This window comes from Mauremys reevesii, linkage group 6 (genome assembly GCF_016161935.1).
Source record: "Mauremys reevesii isolate NIE-2019 linkage group 6, ASM1616193v1, whole genome shotgun sequence".
NCBI lineage: Eukaryota > Metazoa > Chordata > Testudines > Geoemydidae > Mauremys > Mauremys reevesii.
Genome location: NC_052628.1, coordinates 127,502,871 through 127,523,765, shown reverse-complemented (window position 1 = coordinate 127,523,765; position 20,895 = coordinate 127,502,871). Strand labels below are relative to the sequence as shown.

General features: G+C 41.6%; 1 protein-coding gene across 13 annotated transcripts in view; it reads right to left on the bottom strand.

The window, feature by feature from the left end:
- The window catches only part of ZNF462 (zinc finger protein 462), a 108,526-nt gene that overhangs the window by 33,356 nt on the left and 54,275 nt on the right, over positions 1-20,895 (bottom strand). For 8 of the 13 annotated variants that reach the window (XM_039543612.1, XM_039543611.1, XM_039543606.1 and 5 more), the window contains 4 exons: positions 19,722-19,886; positions 17,819-18,090; positions 14,774-14,892; positions 10,384-10,575 (listed from right to left, as the gene is read on the bottom strand). In XM_039543612.1, coding sequence (XP_039399546.1) covers positions 10,384-10,575; positions 14,774-14,892; positions 17,819-18,090; positions 19,722-19,886 — 748 coding nt within the window. Of the gene's footprint in view, positions 1-10,383; positions 10,576-14,773; positions 14,893-17,818; positions 18,091-19,721; positions 19,887-20,895 lie in introns of those variants that run through there. The other 5 variants (XM_039543605.1, XM_039543614.1, XM_039543616.1 and 2 more) reach the window with 5 other exon arrangements.

Here is a 20,895-nt window from a genome sequence, read left to right as displayed (position 1 = left end):
GGAGGAGACTGGCAGAACTCTGCCCACAAAGCTCCTGATTGGAGCCAATGTCCAGCTCCACCAACTGGCCTAGTGTCCAGCCACACTGATTGGCCTGATGTCCAGCCCCTCCAATTGGCCTGGGTGCAATTCTAAAACCAGAAAGAGGAACAGGAAGTTGTCTGAGCAACCTTAGTCAAGCCACTTTAGTCAATATTTTCAAACACGAGTGCCACATTTTGGTGCTAAAATCTCACTGACACTTGAAGAATCAAACTACATATTCAGATGCCTAAATAAGTATGTAGGTGCCAAAACTTTAGGCACCCAGGTGCAAAAATGTTGATATGAACCTCTGTGCACCTATGTCCTCACACATCAAATGGACATAAAGCTGACGGTCCTTTACAAAGCTCTTTGAGATCCTTTGATGGAAGGTGCTAGAGCAGTGCAAAGCAGCAATAATGAAGGGCCTTAACTAAGGTGGCCAGGTGTCTGCTTTTCGACTGGACTTTCCAGTCAAAAAGGGGACCTGACAGTGTCTGGTCAGATCTACTGACCAGACACAAAAAGTCTGGTTAATGCAGGCGGAGAAGGCGGGGAGGCACCCGGTTATAACCCGTGCCAGCCCCTACTCAGCCAGGTCGCCACCCACCTGCGTCGGGCGGCTACAGCTCCATGCCCCAGCTCCACAGTTGAGTCCCTCCCAACCTGAGAGAAGGGGGGAGAGAAACAGGGGAAGGAGGATTGGGCCAAAAGAAACCTGATAAGGTTCAACAAGGACAAGTGCAGAGTCCTGCACTTAGGACAGAAGAATCCCAGGCACCGCTACAGGCTGGGGACCGAGTGGCTAGGTAGCAGTTCTGCAGAAAAGGACCTAGGGGTTACAGTGGACGAGAAGCTGGACATGAGTCAGCAGTGTGCCCTTGTTGCCAAGAAGGCTAACGGCATATTGGACTGTATAAGTAGGGGCATTGCCAGCAGATCGAGGGACGTGATCATTCCCCTCTATTCGACATTGGTGAGGCCTCATTTGGAGTACTGTGTCCAGTTTTGGGCCCCACACTACAAGAAGATGTGGAAAAATTGGAAAGAGTCCAGCGGAGGGCAACAAAAATGATTAGGGGGCTGGAGCACATGACTTACGAGGAGAGGCTGAGGGAACTGGGATTGTTTAGTCTGCAGAAGAGAAGAGTGAAGGGGGGATTTGATAGCTGCTTTCAGGTAGTTGAAAGGGAGTTCCAAAGAGGATGGAGCTCGGCTGTTCTCAGTGGTGGCAGATGAGAGAACAAGGAGTAATGGTCTCAAGTTGCAGTGGGAGAGGTTTAGGTTGGATATTAGAAAAAACCTTTTCACTAGGAGGGTGGTGAAGCACTGGAATGGGTTACCTAGGGAGGTGGTGGAATCTCCTTCCTTAGAGGTTTTTAAGATCAGGCTTGACAAAGCCCTGGCTGGGATGATTTAGTTGGGTTTGGTCCTGCTTTGAGCAGGGGGTTGGACTAGATACCTCCTGAGGTCCCTTCCAACCCTGAGATTCTATGAAGAGGGGAAAAGCAGCGAGCAACTGGGAGTGGAGAGGGAAGAGGCGCAAATGGGGTTGGGGGTTTGGGAGAAGAGGTGGGGCCTTGGAAGGGAAGAGGCGCGGCCTCAGGAGGTTCTGGCACTCCTGCTGAAGTGTCCGGTTTTTAAATATTACAAAGTTGGCACCCTAGTCTGAACACAGGGGGATGACATACTGGAGCCACTCCTTCCCGTGCGACCTCAGGCAACCAAATAGATACAAAGGCTTTGCTCTAATCGGAATTCTAGCACTGGCATCATTTGTACTGCATTTTGGGCCATCATCAAACACAGGAAGGATTGAGAGAGTGTGGCAGCTCCTCAGAGCAAACGCTCATTAACTTCAATGGTAGCAAAGTTAGACCAATGCCGAATGATTTTGGAAGCTGCACCTTTGCTATTTTCAGGCTGGTTTGTTTGGATTTTTTAAGTGATAGTGAAAGCGAAGTGTTTTATTTTTAAGCAATCACTGTCATTCTCCATACCTTTTGACTACTTTTTTCCCTTCAGCTTCTCTCTCACTCTCTGAAAGGTGATTAAGATGTGTCCCTCTTGTGTACTTTACAAATCTGTATAATACTGTCAAAATGCACTTGCTGGCTTAAAGTGAACCACAGAGCATTAGTTTAAAAATAATTAAAAAAACAAAACAAACAAACGAAAAAAAACCCTCAACCAATTTTATTGGGGAAATAGCTTCCTATGACCACCTCAGGCTTGCATATACAATTTTACATGTCACCACCCTGAAAAAAAATCATTTAAGTCTCCTGGCTAACTTCCTTTCAGAATCATAATGCAATACATTAGCCACACATTTTTTCATTCAAATTTTGGGTTGGGTATAAAATATAAGAATGCATAAAGGAGTTGTACACTGCAGCAGTGCCCTTAATCAGAACTATAGTTAAGGTCTGTCCATCTTAATCAAGCCACTAAACCACCATCTTCTGTGGTTTCTGACTTTGTAGTAAACATTTGATGTAAGACCAGAGCTTTGTACGAAACCATTAAGAAAAGAAATATTTTTATTTATTTCAGCCTTCAAAGTTTTTGCTTTGTTGTTTTAAGTCTATCTGAACATCTTTAAGTTGTAATAATGCAAAGACAAAAAGAAAAGAAAAATCATAAGCAATTCTCCATTTTAGGAGTTTCTCTACTCTAAATAAATGCAAAGTGTTTTGCTTTAAAAAGGATACATTTTAGGAGAGTAGTAATCAAACCCAAAGTGGTTTTTTAGATGAAAAAAAGTCCAACACTAAACCAGCAAAATTAAGGACCTGAGCAAAGAATTATGCATATGCTTAACTTCATGCACTGTAAGTACTTTCCTAGAGTTCAATATGCCCACTGTGTGTCTGTAAAGTTAAGGACATGCTTAAGTGCTTTCTTTAACTGGGACCTAAGTTAGTAACAACTGAGTCTTTTACTGTGCAAGGGCAGTAACTGTTCTGACTCGCACTTTCACTGAAATCAGCACAAATATACACAAAATAACCCTAAGAGTTCAGTATCAAATGTGCATATACCTCTCAAATGTGACTGTGCATGTGCACATGGAGACATCCACTTGTTTTAATAGCATGTTCATCACACCATGTTATCTGATCACCAAACATATTCTGTGCAGTTGCACATCCAACTCCCCTTGCAATTTAAGCAATTATGCCTTAAGCTTTGTTTGAACTTGCACTTTTGTCCTCACTGGTTCTGTGCCTTCCCAATCAAACGGAAGCCAAATAAAGGACTGCCAACTTCAAAGGGTTTCTTTCAAAAACTGTGAGGCCCATGCAGCAAAAAGGATACTTCCATGTTCCCACAGCAACAATGTTCCTATGAAACGTACTCTGATACCAGTCTTCTGAAACTTAACAATGTAATAGACTACAAGTATGGAATCCTTATATAAAAAAAGACTGCATGACATCCAAAAAACACTAGCTGCTACTAGCAAGACAAACAAACAAATAAAATTAGAGAAATAACTGAAGTGAAAATTAAACGACTGGCCTTAGGAATGATAGATTTAGAGACCTCTGGATAGGAGGCTATTAAAACACTTTGAAGGAGGACAACACTGCACCTAAGATAAAAGATGAGCTAGAAACTAAGGCCTACACAAAAAATCAAGGGGCAGCTGAAGTTGCTGAAGGATCTGCCTGGACAAGCTGTAGTTGTTTTTTGTGGGAAACGTGGATCACTAGCTATGTGCAACTCAATGGATCTGTTCTTGTCTTGCTGGTCTTCTGAGAACCCCTCTCCTCACCCAGGCTTCTTGTGTGGTTCTGCTGCCACATCAACTCCCTCTAATAAATATTTGGAAGGCCCTCTGAGCCCAAGGGGATTTCAGCTGTCAAAGAGCATGAGATAGGTATTTTTCCTGACTATGCAGCATCACTTCTGAAAAGGGGATGGGAAGGGGAAAAAAATGGATTTGCACCTTTCAGACAACAGCTTAAAAGAGGGAACTCAGTTGAGCAGTTCTGTGCCCAGCCAGGCTCCGGTGAATCAAGACAGACACATCTTTATATTTCAGTCTCCAGATGAGGCAATGGCCTTTATCAAAGGGAAAATAAAGTTCAAGAAGAGCTGGAATACATGGGATTGGGTGCTTTGGACAATGAAGGAGCTCAGATACTGCTACTTAGTGAATTTAATTATCATTGCATCTGCTTTTTATTTTTGACACTGAGGTGTTGGGTCTGTTTTGAGTTGCTGCTAAAAAAAAAAAAAGTGATCACACTGATGCATACTATAAAGTAAAACTCAAAAAAGCTTCTGTTTTGAACATTACTGACTCTGTATGTGTTCTGTAATGTGTGCCTGTATTTATGATGGGCAAATATTTTTCTTGGCATGCATGGAGGGAAGGGGATGGCCACTGAGTCGCAGGAGCATGCATAAAGTGCATTGTATTGCTTTCAAAGGGTATCTCCAGACTCTGCCAACCTTACTTATATAGAGTAGTATCTTTCTCTGCCGTCCCACGAAAACCCAATCAGGCTATTCAAAAAAATAAGTATTACTCAAAGTGAGCATGGGTGAGCAGCCATGATGACTTAGCTTTTAAGTACAATGTGCATGAAATAATAATAAAATTATTATGCCAACCCATTTATTAAGCTGATGGGTATTTTTTTAAATGTTTTAAATGTTATAGGACCCATTCGTGTACTTCTGTCTCTCTCCTTTTTAAAATGAAGTAACATTGCCTTCAACTTCCAAAGATATTTGTTTAGGACTGGAATTTGCATGGAAGACACAGCTCAATTTACAGGTCTCAGAAGCTTCCCTTGGGGAGAATGAAGGCATCTAGGATTTTGAGGCTCAGTCCTGTAAACACTTAAGCCCCGGCCTAGTGTAACTACTTGCAGGCAAACTGAAAGATTTATGCTTCCTCCCATCTTTAAAAGGGATGGAGCAGGGTGTAGTACTGCCTTGGAAAGTCCAATCAGGCTTTCCCTAGTTTTGCTGGAGGATCTCAGAGCATGAGTAGTCTGACCTCTCACCCTGAAAGAAGGGGTAATTAATCTGTAACTCAGGCCCTGCCTACAGTAAGGAAATTTGCACTTGTTATAGGTACACCAGTGTAACTTCTGTGTATTACTGGATTAAGCTGCACAGATGTAAAGCCCCACTTTGCACCAGAGTGGTACGTCTACATGACGAGTTTGTGCTGCTGTAACAAACTAGTGTGGGTTGCCTTACTAGAGACAGAGCCAAAGACGTCCTTTCTCCAAAGTGCTCCTTAGACTTGGAAGTGAAAGAGAGGTTTGAAGAAACTCACCAAACACAAAAAAAACGGTTTGACAAAACACAAAAACAAAAACCCAAACTCTCAAATGCTTAGTTTTGAGTCTCCTTATTCTTGTGATGTCATGATTTTACAAGCATGCCAGTCACTATCCAGGAGCCGACTTTCTAATTCAAAACAACCAGAAGGAACGGTGTAAAGCAGCGTAGCTCCACTGACGCTCAGTAGTGTCACAGCTGTGGATTTGGCCCTTTATCTGGATTATTATTACATAGACTCATAGATTTATAGACTTTAAGGTCAGAAGGGACCATTATGATCATCTAGTCTGACCTCCCGCACAACGCAGGCCACAGAATCTCACCCATTCACTCCTGTAACAAAGCCCTAACCTATGTCTGAGTTATCGAAGTCCTCAAATTATGGTTTGAAGACCTCAAGCTGCAGAGAATCCTCCAGCAAGTGACCCGTGCCCCATGCTGCAGAGGAAGGCGAAAAACCTCCAGGGCCTCTGCCAATCTGCCCTGGAGGAAAATTCCTTCCCGACCCCAAATATGGCGATCAGTTAAACCCTGAGCATGTGGGCAAGACTCACCAGCTAGCACCCAGGAAAGAATTCTCTATAGTAACTCAGATCCCAACCCATCTAACATCCCGTCACAGACCACTGGGCATACTTACCTGCTGATAATCAAAGATCAATTGCCAAATTAATTGCCAAAATTAGGCTATCCCATCATACCATCCCCTCCATAAACTTATCAAGCTTAGTCTTAAAGCCAGATATGTCTTTTGCCCCCACTACTCCCCTTGGAAGGCTGTTCCAGAACTTCACTCCTCTAATGGTTAGAAACCTTCATCTAATTTCAAGTCTAAACTTCCTGGTGTCCAGTTTATACCCATTTGTTCTTGTGTCCACATTGGTACTAAGCTTAAATAATTCCTCTCCCTCCCTGATATTAATCCCTCTGATATATTTATAAAGAGCAATCATATCCCCCCTCAGCCTTCTTTTGGATAGGCTAAACAAGCCAAGCTCTTTGAGTCTCCTTTCATAAGACAGGTTTTCCATTCCTCGGATCATCCTAGTAGCCCATCTCTGAACCTGTTCCAGTTTGAATTCATCCTTCTTAAACATGGGAGACCAGAACTGCACACAGTATTCCAGATGAGGTCTCACCAGTGCCTTATATAACGGTACTAACACCTCCTTATCTTGGCTGGAAATACCTCGCCTGATGCATCCTAAAACTGCATTAACTTTTTTAACGGCCATATCACATTGGCGGCTCATAGTCATCCTGTGATCAACCAATACTCCGAGGTCCTTCTCCTCCTCTGTTACTTCCAACTGATGTGTCCCCAATTTATAACTAAAATTCTTGTTATTAATCCCTAAATGCATGACCTTGCACTTTTCACTATTAAATTTCATCCTATTACTATTACTCCAGTTTACAAGGTCATCCAGATCTTCCTGTATGATATCCTGGTCCTTCTCTGTGTTAGCAATACCTCCCAGCTTTGTGTCATCCGCAAACTTTATTAGCACATTCCCGCTTTTTGTGCCAAGGTCAGTAATAAAAAGGTTAAATAAGATTGTTTAAAACAGCAACATAATACAGTGATTATGCTACACACAAGACTGCACTTTAATGTACAATATTTACACAGGACTTTCATTTTTGTTTGTTGAAAGAATTTGGTGCTTCCTGTCCAATTTTTTTTTTTTAAATATTAACATTAGACAGACATGCCTAGTCAGGTCAATGTGTGTATTCAGAGATGTCACTGATATGTTGGGGGTAGTGTAAAGATGCTCACTAACGTGGTAAAACCCTGTTAAATTGAGAGCTCTGATGATCATACTGCTGTATAATGTTTCTCTAAACAAAAGCTCAGCATTGCAATGAGTATTGTTTTGTCTCTGATATTTACATGGCAAGCTGTTAAAACTTCCTAAATAATAAATAGTTTTTTGGGGGGTGGGGGGGGAATTCTGTGCTTACTGTGAGGCTACAAGGCTGACAATGCGGGGTCTTGGTAGTGTCAGTGCTTTCCCATGCACTTTCAAGGAGTGCTCTTTCAGCTGGCCGATTCCCATTTAAGGAGCACCTGATATCATGGTGACAGTCACCTTCTATACCAGAAACACTGTGCACATGTAGAAGTCCCCCTTCCACAACCCAGGTATGGTACAAATAGGATCAGCTTCCCATGTTGTCTCATTAATAAGACTCAATGCTGACCTGCAAGGCCTACACCTCTAGGAATTGAGAGGGCAGTTATGGCTCTATGCCTGTTTAGGCCTCAGCCTCACCACCACCACAGTTCATCTGTTCATTTCACCACAGACCTCCAAACCACTGCTCACTGCTGACCTGGACCAGTTTATACCAGCACTGGAACTTCTTTTTACTGATGACACAGCCAACAAGGACCGGACCACCGAGAGTGACCTAGAAGTCTACTCTCACTCAAACTTCCCAGCTCCAGGACATACACTGTAAAGCTGTGCTCATTGCTCCCAAGAAAAAGCTAAAATAAATGAGTCATACAGATTTAAATTCCTTCCTGCCTTGGAATGCATGTATCAGCCTAAATGTGTTTCTTTGGACCTTTAAAAGTGGTGCTTTGGGAAACAGCTTCTGCCTGAACTGGAAGCAAAATTTCTACTGGGCGCTCGTCACAGAACCATTTTATTCCAGCAAGGCTGTGTCAAATGTGCATTTCGCTATTTTGGTTGTGCACCCCTCCTACCTCCCCCTTCTTTAATTTACTCTTTGAGGCTCCACATTTCCCATTCCCACGTCTCTTTCAAGCCATCCTGCTCTAGTTCTGTTCCATTCATTTCAACGCACGTGCAGAGTAACTGGGCCTGATTTATATGCTTTCAAATGTACTTTGTTGCTATATAGCTACTGATTCATGAAACAAGTCCAAATTCATTTGATACAGTATCCATGTTTGCGACGTACCCTCGTACTGATCCAATTTTGTGTCATCAGCAAATTAACTAGATTATAGCCAGCCCAGGGGAAGGTTATTTATATATGTTAGAACAGTGGAGGTCCAACTACTCTGTATTGTGCGAACCCCACTTAATACTTCCCCCAGTGGGGCATAATAGCGTCTTGCACATGGACTGCCTGCTTTCCATTATTCTGACCAATCATTTATCTATTCCACATATCACCTGCAGCTTACAGGTCTGAGTTACATGGAACTCTATTCAGCCACTTCTAAAAATCCAAAACAAACCATATCCAAAGCATAGCGATCATTAATTTGGTCTGTAACCAACTCTGCAATGTCAAGAAAATTACTTAAAGCATATTATTCCCTTCCCAAGCGATGCTGAGAATGTTCATATGATTATTACTTCACCTTTGTTCTTCTAATTGGCTGCTGGTGGCTTTTATTATTTTCAAAGTCATTTAACTATTAACCTAGTTTAAAGATAATCAAGCTATTTGGGACAAATTGTGTCTTGGCCTCTGGTCACAAATCTGGACTGTTTAACAGAGACCTCCTATGATAATGAGTGAGTTTCAGTGTACCTAAAACTTTTTAAACCAGAACCCTTTAACTAATATGTACTCCTCTTTCAAAATAAAAATACTACAATATTGAAAACATAACAGGCTACAAAGAATAATTGTAATTCATGCCTTGCTCCTGTAATCATGACTTGGAGCTCTGAGTGTGAGCAACAGAAAGCAAATGCATCATCCTTCCAAAGCCCATAACATTGTCTCTACGCATCTCTTAATACCTTCATCATTAGAACCTTGCTAATTCACATTAAAGATTGGTAGAGCCATTGATAATGACTGAGTTTTGAAATCTGAAGAGTCAGAGAAATACTTTTTAAAAACGCAATAATGCACACCAGAGATACTAACTAGTCCAGTGAATAAAGTATTAGCAAAAATGATATCAGTAGAAGCTCAGTCAGTATTCCCTGCCTAGTTCCAGACACCATCCTGTGACAGGAAGGGATCTGAACGGGGCTGGTCAAAACTGTATCATTGAAAAGGTGTTTTTGAAAAAAGAAAAACAGCCTTTTTGGAACATGTTTGTGCTGTTCACATCTTTACAAGTTTTCTCTGAAAAATTTAGTTTCTATTTTAGTCTTTTGGGGTTTCTGCCTCTGGGTTTAGTCCTCTTTCATTCTTCCCCATTCCCCCTTAGAAATGAAACTTTTTGTTTCAACAAAACAAACCCAAATAGTCAGACCATTCTATGGAATATTCAGAACAATATTCCATTCCTTCCTTTCTAACTCTTCCATGGAAAATCTGATCTGAGGAAAATCCCAGACAACCTTTGAAGATCACCAGAGAGCTGGGACTTCTGCCCAGCTCCTTGTGCATCTTTTTTCCTTGTCAATATGGCTCACTTGGGAACCATAGTAGTTTCTTGCCTAAGTACCAACTCCCTTGCCAGCCTGGGGGTTCAAGATGTGGAGCTTGACCCTGCAGCTGCATTCTCTCCCTGTAATCTTGCTAGGGTCTGTGTCCTATATAGCATCCATACTCCAGTTCTGCATCTGCTCTTTTCAAGCACACTGACCAAAATTCCCAGAGCCCTGAGCAGCACGCTGCTTTTACAACGGGCTTAAGGGAGGCAGGAGGGTGGGAAAATAATGTCTCTTCTACTTCACTCACCATCTTTACCCACCATCCTGATACAGCCAATATTTTGGACTTCTTTTCTACACACCCTGTAGCTTTTAGGGGGAGATTTTCAGAGGCACAGATAGAGAGTTAGATATCCTGTTCCCACTGATTCTCAGTGGGAGTTGAGAATCTAATTGTGGCTTTAAAAATCTCCCCCATAAAACTTTGCTGAGAAATGAAGACACCCTGACATACCCTGAGTATCAGTTACGGGCTGGATAAGTTAGAGGAGCATGAATTAGTGAGGTTCTTCTGTAGATCACATCAAACAAATTTATTCATATTTTAGAAGCTACTTCAGATTTTCCTTTACAAAGTGACCATAGAAACTGCCTTTGGGGCAGGCTGTGGGTGGGTGGGTAAACAGCACTTTAGACAGTTAGGTTCTTGCTCTGAGGCACCTCTTACCATTAGAGTCCTCCACTTCTTCAGCAGGAGTGTGGTTCTTGGAGGCGTGTTGGGCGAGTGAGGCTACAAGGCTGACAATGCGGGGTCTTGGTAGTGTCAGTGCTTTCCCATGCACTTTCAAGGAGTGCTCTTTCAGCTGGCTGATTGTCATGGTGGAAAATGAGCAGGAGGAGCATTTGTAGGCATGTTCACCTGGGTGAGCGAAATACAGGCAAGTCATCAGCTCACAAAAGAAATAATGGGGCCCCATCCTTCTCCTACTGAACTCAATGGCAAAACTCCCATTGACTCATCTGGTGCAAGACTGGTTCCAAAGAAAACCAGCTATTCAATTTTCCTGTTGGAACAGTCAGTACTGGAGTCTATGGATAGTGACACCTGCCATATGACAAAGATATTGCCCTTTTGAAACCCTGGCCCCCTTGCCACATGACTAGAGGCCAGCAAATAAAGGCCAGTCTCTCATCAGCACTCCCGTGCATCACAACTTTGTTGCATGGTGTTGGAAGAAAACAATCTTTGGCGAAATGGAGCTGATTGAATCCCTGAAGCTGAAAGACAGCTGGAAGAGGTGGGTACGGGACTTTCAAATTTTCTTGGAAGCAAGAGGCCTTTCACAGTAATTGAAGAGGGTGGAATCCTCCATACTGCTACATGTAGCAGGTCCAGAAGCATTACTGAAGGAACATGAAGGGCATTACAAGATGCTAGCCAAAATCCTTCAAAATCTTCAAGAATACGCCAATCCAGGCAATTTGGGAAAGGTACATTTTCCTTACATGAAACCAGCTGCCAGGCAAGATCATTGGTCATCACGTAACAAAGCTAAGTCGCATGAATTATTTGTGGTATAAGTGATAACCAGATCAAGGTAAGGTTATTACAAGAAATGGACATGACAATACTAGGACAAGTGGATATTTGCAAGGCTAGCAAAAACTGTGTTATGGAAAGCATTAAGAAGAAGTGAAAGTAATTCTAAGTACATTCCAAGCCATAAAGACGGAATACAAGGATAAACAAATTGCAGAGACCAGATTTGTTTGCAGTAAGTGCAGAGGCAATTGGAACAAAAAGCAAAGTTGTCCAACACGAGGGTTGTGGTGTTACATATGCAAGTATCGCTCTTATCTGGAAGGGAGAACAAAGCACCACACCGAGTAAGCATGGGTTACAAACAAACCACAAAAAAACAAAACAAAAATAAGTGTAAAATATTTATGAATATTAGCTGGAGGACAAAGCTTTGATAATGAAGATGCAGAAACAATTCTTTTGAGTGGGGGATCTCTTCATAAATTTAGAAAATAAGATTCTCTAACAGATTGGGTTTGTGACATGGAAATACACACAAAAAAAGAGAATTTTAAAATATATACTGGAGCTCAGTGCAACATAATCACAGCAAGCATACGTGAAAAGGTTAGTGACCACCCTGTGCTAAAATTAAAAAACAACAACAACTAAGCTTCTTTAGTGTAAGACACAAAATAAGACCACCTGGCAAGCCCATACTGGTGTATCTGGAGGACAGACCACTCAGAGTACGAAGTAGTGGAACAAGAATTCCCATGTGGTCCCATCTGCAAATGCTGATTAATAAAAAGTGTAAAGCACATTTACAGACAATATGCAAATGTAATTCTTCCAGAATATGATTGGTTGCTTAGTGAGACAGGATGCATTAAGGATATAATGCATCCCATTGACATAGATACCAGCATGCTGTCCAAAATACAGTGAGCAAGAAGGATGAGCTTTGTGATATGGTAAAATTAGATGTTATTGAATAAATACAGGCACCAACTGACTTTATTAACATTAAGGACATCATAAGGAACTCAAACAAGTTAAGTACTGTTATGGATCAAGAAGATTTGAATAAGGTTTCAAACATAAGCACTACTCTATGAGAACAGCTGAGGTGGTTGGATCTAGGACTTCAAAATGTAAGAGTACTTTCAGTTTTGGATGCAAGGCAAGACTTTTGGTAGATCTGACGATAGAAAAACTACAAAGATCTATCTTCAGCTCCCCATTTTGCAGATATATATATTTAAATGATATCCCTCTGGGACTGTCTCAGATCCTGAGATGTACCAAAGCATCATGATCCAGATTATTTAGAATGTGGATTGGGTGGAAGTAATGGTTTAACAATCTGCTGATTTGGGGTGAAGACAACACCACAATGAGAGGCACCACATAACATTCCGTAACATGCCAAAAGAAAGAACATTACATTGAACAGGAACGAATACCAGATAGGAGTGAACGTAAAGTACGTACTCTGTGACAAACGGAGTTTGACTAGAGCCAGAAAGATGGAGGCAACTAACTGTACAAATGGAAAGACCTAGAATAAGGAGCAGGCTAACGTATCTAAGCAAATTCACTTCTAAATTTGTTCAGATTAGCACAGGTCTGATCAGGGAGAGAAAAAGTTTTGGGAATTAAAAAAAAAAAATTGTCATGGAAGCGCTGAAACTGGAATATTTTGAGATTAGAAAGAGTCTAAGATATTGGTTGATTCAAACTCACATGGGTTAGGGGGTAGCCTTCCCGGAAGGTGATTACTTATGTTTCCAGAGGACTGAATAAACCCAACAGAGCTATGTTTAGATTGAAAAAAAGGCTAGCAATTATTCGGTTTCATGAATGTCTATTTGGTAGACACTGATTGAGGCAGAAATAGACCATGAAACTTTGGAAACTCTATTACACAAACCATTGTACAAAGCGCCACCTACACTCCAGAAAGTGACCACGAAATTCCAAAAGTACCTGCATAATGTGAGATACAGGCCCTGTAGGGAGTTTCTCAGAGCAGACATGGTTTCAAGATCACCTATATATAGCAAAATCAAGAATCTACAGGAAAAAGGAGTTTGGAGGAAATATGGCTCACTTACAAATTTTTAAACAAAATTTTGGCAAGCTCAAACAAGAAATACAAAATAGCCCAACCGTACAACAGCTTGAGAGATTGATTCTAAATGGGCGGCCAACAAAAAGCACCCAGACACCTCCACACATGAAAACTTATTGGGACTATACATACTGAAGTAGCTGCTTAAAATGGGATTCTGTACAAAGGACACCATCCCATAATACCACACAGCGTGAGGTCAGAAACGTTAAAACTAATTCACAGTGCCTAGTCGTATACTGAGAGGTGTAAGAACAGGGCCTGACATGAATGCTGTCACTGAAGATAAGGTATGCAAGTGTGAAATCTGCAATCAATATAGGAAACAGAATGCAGAGCAGCAGCAAAACTATAGGCGACTCCTGGCTGCCCTTCATCCAAGGTTAATTTTGATCTATTTGAATTTAACAGGAAAGATTAACTTCTTGTTAGTGGACTACAACCAATTGTATTTTATTAATTGTGCCACTGCAGAACAGGCAGAAGGAACTGCTATGAGACCAAGATGTGACCATGTGAGCAATCCCTGGAGGTTCAGAGATGTAGTTACTGACAGATGTCTAACACCGTTGGGTTTTAGTAAATAGCTAGATTACTGTGTGGTGGTTTGTTCTGGTTGACAGTCTACTTATCTGCATTTGATTTAATTTACCTTTTTTTTTTTTATTTATTAAAAGGAAGCTGTAACAGTAGCCAAAGGAGTAAGTAGATATTGACCCCAGTCCTGTGAGAACCTTTTTAATGCAGAAATATGTCACATGGCTGAGGCCAGAAAATCAAGATCAGTCTCTGAATGATCTTGTGTCTCCTTTAGATCTTTGTGTACCTTTAGACAGTCACCGGTGCAATATTTTGCTGTGATCCTTTCCCTCCCCTGTATCACTTTCCCAATTCCCAACTATCATAAGCATGTTGGTTGAGTGTTCATATTCTATACAACAGGTCAAAGGTCTATAAAATACTTCACGCCTCAACTTGTGTAAGTCAGCATAAGCTCCATTTCCATCAATGGAGCTATGCCAGTCTAAACCAGCTGAGGATCTGGCTCCAAGTTCAGTTTGCACATTGAAGCCAACACATGACAGTCCAAAATGCAAATCCCAGCTCATTTCAGGAGTCATTTAAAATATAAACAGATCAGAACAGCAGATCATCAACATGTGAGTATCAGACTTGTCTGGCCACCATTACTAGAAGCTGAATGACTGAGTACACTTTTAGAAACAAAAGTGTGGGATTTTCAGACATGCTCAGTATTGGCCTAATTCTGCTCCCTCTGAAGTCAATGTTAAGACTCTCACTGAATTTAATGGGAGCAGAGAATTTAATGGGAATTTAATGCTGAACCACCTTTGAAAATCCCACCCAAAATGGAAAGTTTAACTGGTAACAGTGGCACTGACCAACAAAGAGTAAGACATTTGTTATAGCTGCTGCATTATAAAATTGACACAGACTTACCTGCATGAGCTTTGAGTATATGAGTTTTCAGACGGCTATTATAGGAGGACTTGAATGGGCAGAGTTTGCAACGGAATGGTTTATGGTGTCCGTGGTGAGTCTGCATATGGCGATCCAAACTTCGCAAGGGAGAGGCAGAAAAAGGAAACACAAAATATTAAATAACTTCAGCTACTACTTCATACGCCAGGCTGAAAACCTAATGGGCCAGATTCTGCTACCCTTCTTCATGCTGGGTACCACCTTAATCCAACAAGGCAACTTGCAAAGCAAGGTAGTATCTAGCGTGAGGAAGGGCGGGAGAACTGAGCCCAATGTTATACAGAATGCAAGCCACTTAAAGAGGATATTGGGAAAAATCTGGTGTTAATCAATCTTATCCAGAGTTTAACAGGATAGGTGCTATGAAACCAAGCTGGTTAAAAAAACCAAAAAAATAACACAGCAATTTTTGGTTTGGCAAGAGTTTTTGTGAAAAGTTTGCCCCATTTCCCCCTCCAATCAGCAAGTTTTGAAATTTTTCAACCTGCTCTACTGAGGAAGCCTTCTTCTGGCAAAGAGAATAGAAACTGGTTAGTCTGTTCTGGGGAAGATGCCAGCAGGCTGTGCAGGAGCCAACCAAGGAGTTCCAGGAGCAAAAAAACAAAAAAAACCAAGATGATTTTAGAGAGAGATTTGGGAGACAGTGCATGGACCCCAAGAAGAAAGGATGGGTAGCAGGGAACATCTATGCTAGGATCGTCTTTGTGAGATTCCAGACTCTTTCTAATCAATCTTTTTATAACAGCTCAACCGATAATTACATTTGATTTAGAAGAATGAAGCACTAGGTGAACATCTTAACATTTGAATCAGAACCCTGGAGTTTGGAAGCTTCTCTAAACCAGCTGATCTTCCTGAGTCCACAAATCTCAAGAGAGCAAGCACCAACTTTAGGCTGGGCTAGACATATCCCAACAACAGCCTCGTCTCATGGTATGTTAAAACTTTTGACTCTTGTCCTAGTTTCAGCCTGCATGTGTAAGAGGTGCATGGCAACAGAATTATAGGATAGGGAAAATAGTCTCAGAAGTGCTTCCGTTTTATTTTCAAATGTGCTTGTATTTCACTTCAACTGGCAAATTCATACTAAATAGCACATCTTCACACACAATGCAGGGGTTCCTGTTGCATTTTTCATCCTGTACTACCACAAAAAGAGCCTGATCTATGACAATTCCTGCCCACACTCTTAGTCCATTCAAATTAACACTGGATAGTAACAAAACGTACAGTACGTCTTTATTTACAGGAGCACTTCATAGCAAAATAATTTTATTGTAAATTCAATAAGGAGATATAATTACTGCCATTCCAGTGAAATTAACAAATCTGCTCAATGAATAAAATATGCTGAGCATCCGTTTGTGTCGATACTTCATATAACAAAACCCCATCTTAAATACCTGACAAGGAAACAAACTGGCTTAACAATTAAAAGAGATTGCCCATCCAAAGACGTAGAATATATAATACTAGTCCATACAGGACCGCACACAATTAAATTCAAAACATAGGTCCAACCTCCGAGATTCTTTTCCAATCAGTTTTTCTTTAGTTTTTTGTTTTTGTTTTTTTTTAAGACTTGCACTATGGATTTTCTCTCTCCCAATTACCTATTTTACCCAAGTTAAAGAGATGACTTAGATTGTCACACAATATCTGATTGCACCTATTTCTATGGCAACCACAAATTCACTGAACTCCACCTTGATCCTCCCTATTTAATCCCAGCACCTTCTTCACTCAGAGCCAGTATAACACTTGCCAGGGAAGAGTGCAGGCAACCTCAGTGCTAGAGCTGTGTTGTGTTGGGCAGGAGTGGGGAGGTTATTTTAGTACAGAGAGCAGTGGTTCTCGCTACACTTTTAAAGTGGCACAATCTGTATTAAACCAATGCAGTTCTGCCAGGGCCTGCCAGTTCAGTGCCCAACACACACTCCCTGGGGGATGCCCTGTCCTTTTACCTCGCCGAGCCTGTAAAACAGATTATGGTTATAACCTGGCTTAGGGTGCTGGTGGAAGTGTCACCTGTCTAGAACACAAGATTTGTTTTCTGTATCCTGCTCTCTCCCTAGGTATGGATTTGGTTGCAGAGCAGACACACTTAAGCTTGACTTATGATGCTGTGGATGATGCCACAAATGTTTCAGACAGAACAGAGCATGGATTTTCCCTCCTTCGTTGGATGAGTAGGTGTCTCCTTGGAGGACAGATGAAGCATGCATGTGTTCTCAAGCCAGTCCATAGGGGTTTGGTGAGGGGGAGGGGGAATCCTACAAAATACATTTCTTTGTGGCAGGCCTTCAAGAAGTAAGTTTAAAAAGCCAATTAAGAAGCTACCTCTCTCCCCAGTCTAAGAAAACCTTTACCACATACTTTGTGAGAAGTTTGCTTATTTCTGCTAACACCTAATTTGTTGCATCAGAAAATGGAGTATGTTGTGGAACTCACTCAGAAAAGAGCCCTATACTCTTGTGGATAATGTTTTCCTAGAACAATTTACATACCACAATAAGTTCAGCTCTTGAGAATTGCTCAGTATTAAAGAGACTACATCTCTTGAAATCAATCCAACAAAACTCCACCAACAAAAAATAAAAAAAATCACACTGCTATCTGAAAACTGTTGCTACAGGTAACACCCAGGTTCCTTATTTATGAATATTTCCCTCTTTTCTTTCCTGTTTATGTCATGAATTTGACAGCATTGTGAAGAAGGTCAGTTTCATTGTTTCCTCTGTGTAGGAAGTTTGCCGCTTTTGTTTGTGTGTGTTCTTCCCCCACAGAAAAAAGGAGACTGAACATTTTTAAAAAAAATATGAAAAGAATCAGAGACACTAGTAAGGGGACTCAGAAGAATGTGAATACCTGAAAACTAGCAAAAAGGGGGGAAAAGCAGTTAAACAGTAAAAGTGTCCAGTTTTCAAGTGTACAGTGCCCCCTTTAATGTCAGCACACAGGAAAGCAGTATCACTGGTCTGTACTTCTATTGCAAAAACTTACTTGTGCCTGAAAGCAGAGACAAAGGAGCAATACTGGCAGCTGTACTTGTCTTCACGGGTAAACATGGCCAGAGCCAAATGACTTCTCTCATGAGATCGCAGACCCTGCATAGACATCAAAACCCGGTCACACTGGCTGCAGTGGTATCCCCCAGGCCTGGTTTCATCTTCCAAGGATGCTCCAGATTCAGCTTCTGTAAATTCCACCATGCCATGGTCTTTTGCTCCCTCAAAACCCTCCAAAGTTGTGTTTGAAGAATCTTCCGCTTCCTGCTAAAAAACACATACCCCCCCAAAGCCATCAATTCTCTCTCCCTTCTGCCTTGGGTCTTCCCCGTGAGTTAACTTTACCTCTAAGATTCCCTTTTCAGAATGTCTCCTGGAATCCCACTACCATCCATGTTCTAAAGATATCCCTGCACCGTTCCCATATCCTCAATGGCTTTCTTCAGGAAAAGGTCCCATACTTTCAAATCTATTCTAAAAAAAGACTAACTCTCACAACTGGCCCTAAGTAATATTGTCAATGTCAGCACAAAAGCCATGGAAATGGAGTAGAAACTGAGCTAACAACCATCTAAGCCCTGGAGGTGGATCCCCCAAAACAGGTTAGAGACACACAGAAGGGTGGTATGGAGGAAACTTGCATTGTCCTTGCCTCTGGACTAACCCAGACCTCCCCTTCCAAGGGCTGTTGAACAAACACTTTCCACCAGCACTGAATTCACGAGAGAGAAACAACAGGCACTCTAAGAAAACTCTACTCCTCTTCAGAAACCGTTACCTGTTTCTTGTTCCCCTCCCTTATTATTATTCATCATGGCACATATTTTGTTGTGATCAACAGCTTAAAATTGGTAGAGTGTGCGGCACCACATTCATTTGACCTTGGTTTTCAGCTTTCTTACTCAACTACTTAAGTAATTTCCTTTTGCTCAAAAAGATGGTAATGATCCTGTAGGCTACTCCTGAAAAGGATAGTTGGGTAAGAGAAAAGGAACAATCTCTTTTGTAGCATCACATAAGCAAAGGGGGAGGTCAGTGAAAGGACAACAAAATAATAAAAGCCCTCTTAGGTAGAGCACTTCAGACCTTTCTGGATTTAGTTGCCCTATAATAGTATGCAGTAGGGGTTATGAAAAAGGGGATTGTGGGGTCAGCTCTGCTACTCAACCCACTCTGAATTCTCACTGCAGCAAAAGGAACGTGTTCACAGCTCCTGCTGCATGATTGCATGCACACTCCCCAGTTGATATCCTGAAGAACCTGCTGTGAGGAAGTAACCCCCAGTCCTCCCCTGCACACCAAATTTCCTAGAAGCAAAAGTCCATTTGCACATGAAAAATAAAGTGCATTTACAATTAGCCTCTTTAGTTGGGCCAATGGCTCAGATAAATGACTAGTTAGCCATCTGAATGGCTGTTTACGGATACAAATACCCAGTTTGCTTGTCGTTGTAACTATGCATGCAAGCATGGAACACACAATTTCATGAAACACTTCAGGTTTCCTCTTCTGAAAATTTTGCCTTCAGAGGCAAAGACAGTAGAAAAGTAGCCCAAAATAGCTGGACAAGAGCTTCCTGCTCAGAGGCCTATGCTTTCTACCATGGACAAGACAAATTCCTTTATGCAAGAGAAATGGGATATACTCAGTGGCAAAAAATAGTCTTCATGTCTCGAATCAAAGGTAGAAGAAAGTTGTAACTAACATCTGAAAAAATGAGCATTAAAATAATCCAGAGACAACAAAGAAAACTGTCCATTAGATTTGGATGATGACTAGGTAAATCAGTACCTAATCAAAATTGAACTTAATGAGAGAGTCTGCCCATCGGCTTCAGTGAGCTTTTTGATCAGGCCTTAATCTCAAACAAACACATAGCCAGTTCTTATAATTCTCACCTTTACGGTAGCTGTCACAGAAGAGACATTCCCATACTGAACATGCTTGCGAAGGTGATTACAGATGGCTCGAAGGGTGGGATGAACTTCCACGCAAAATTTACATTTGTATCCCACAACTTTCCTCTCCTTAAATTTTGATACATCTTCCAAGTGACCAAATGTCTGTTGGAACACATCAGTATAATCAACATATACACTGAAATTTGCTTCCAGAACTAACTTAACCAAAAGAGAGAGAGAAAGAGAGCAAGAGATTACAAATGTACCCTGCAACAGCATGGACTTTAAAATCAAAAACAATTAGGCAAGCCATTTTTGTTTGTCCAAATAGAAAAGAAAAAGCTCACTCTCTTGGCACTTTAAGAACAGAGGTACAGATTTTGCAAAGCAGCCTAAATGACTTAGCCTTGTTGCCAAGGCTGTATAAGTAGGGGCATGGCCAGCAGATCGAGGGACGTGATCATTCCCCTCTATTCGGCACTGGTGAGGCCTCATCTGGAGTACTGTGTCCAGTTTTGGGCCCCACACTACAAGAAGGATGTGGGAAAATTGGAAAGAGTCCAGCGGAGGGCAACAAAAATGATTAGGGGGCTGGAACACCTGACTTATGAGGAGAGGCTGAGGGAACTGGGGTTATTTAGTCTGCAGCATTGAAGAGTGAGGGGGGATTTGATAGCAGCCTTCAGCTACCTGAAAGGGGGTTCCAAAGAGGATGAATCTAGACTGTTCTCAGTGGTAGCAGATGACAGAACAAGGAATAATGGTCTCAAGTTGCAGAGGGGAGATCTAGGTTGGATATTAGGAAACACTTTTTGACTAGGCAGGTGGTGAAGCACTGGAATGGGTTACCTAGGGAGGTGGTGGAATCTCCATCCTTAGAGGTTTTTAAGGTCAGGCTTGACAAAGCCCTGGCTGGGATGATTTAGTTGAGGATTGGCCCTGCTTTGAGCAGGGGGTTGGACTAGATACCTCCTGAGGTCCCTTCCAACCCTGATATTGTATGATTGTATGATACATACACATCCATTAACATAGATGGATAATATGTGTTTAAATCCCTTAGGCTGCTTTGCAAAATCTCCTCTCAAGTTTTCAATTACCCCTCGTTAATGCCTTTGAAATATGCAGGTAAAACATTTGCATAGTATGAACTCTGAATTTCTGCCTAGTG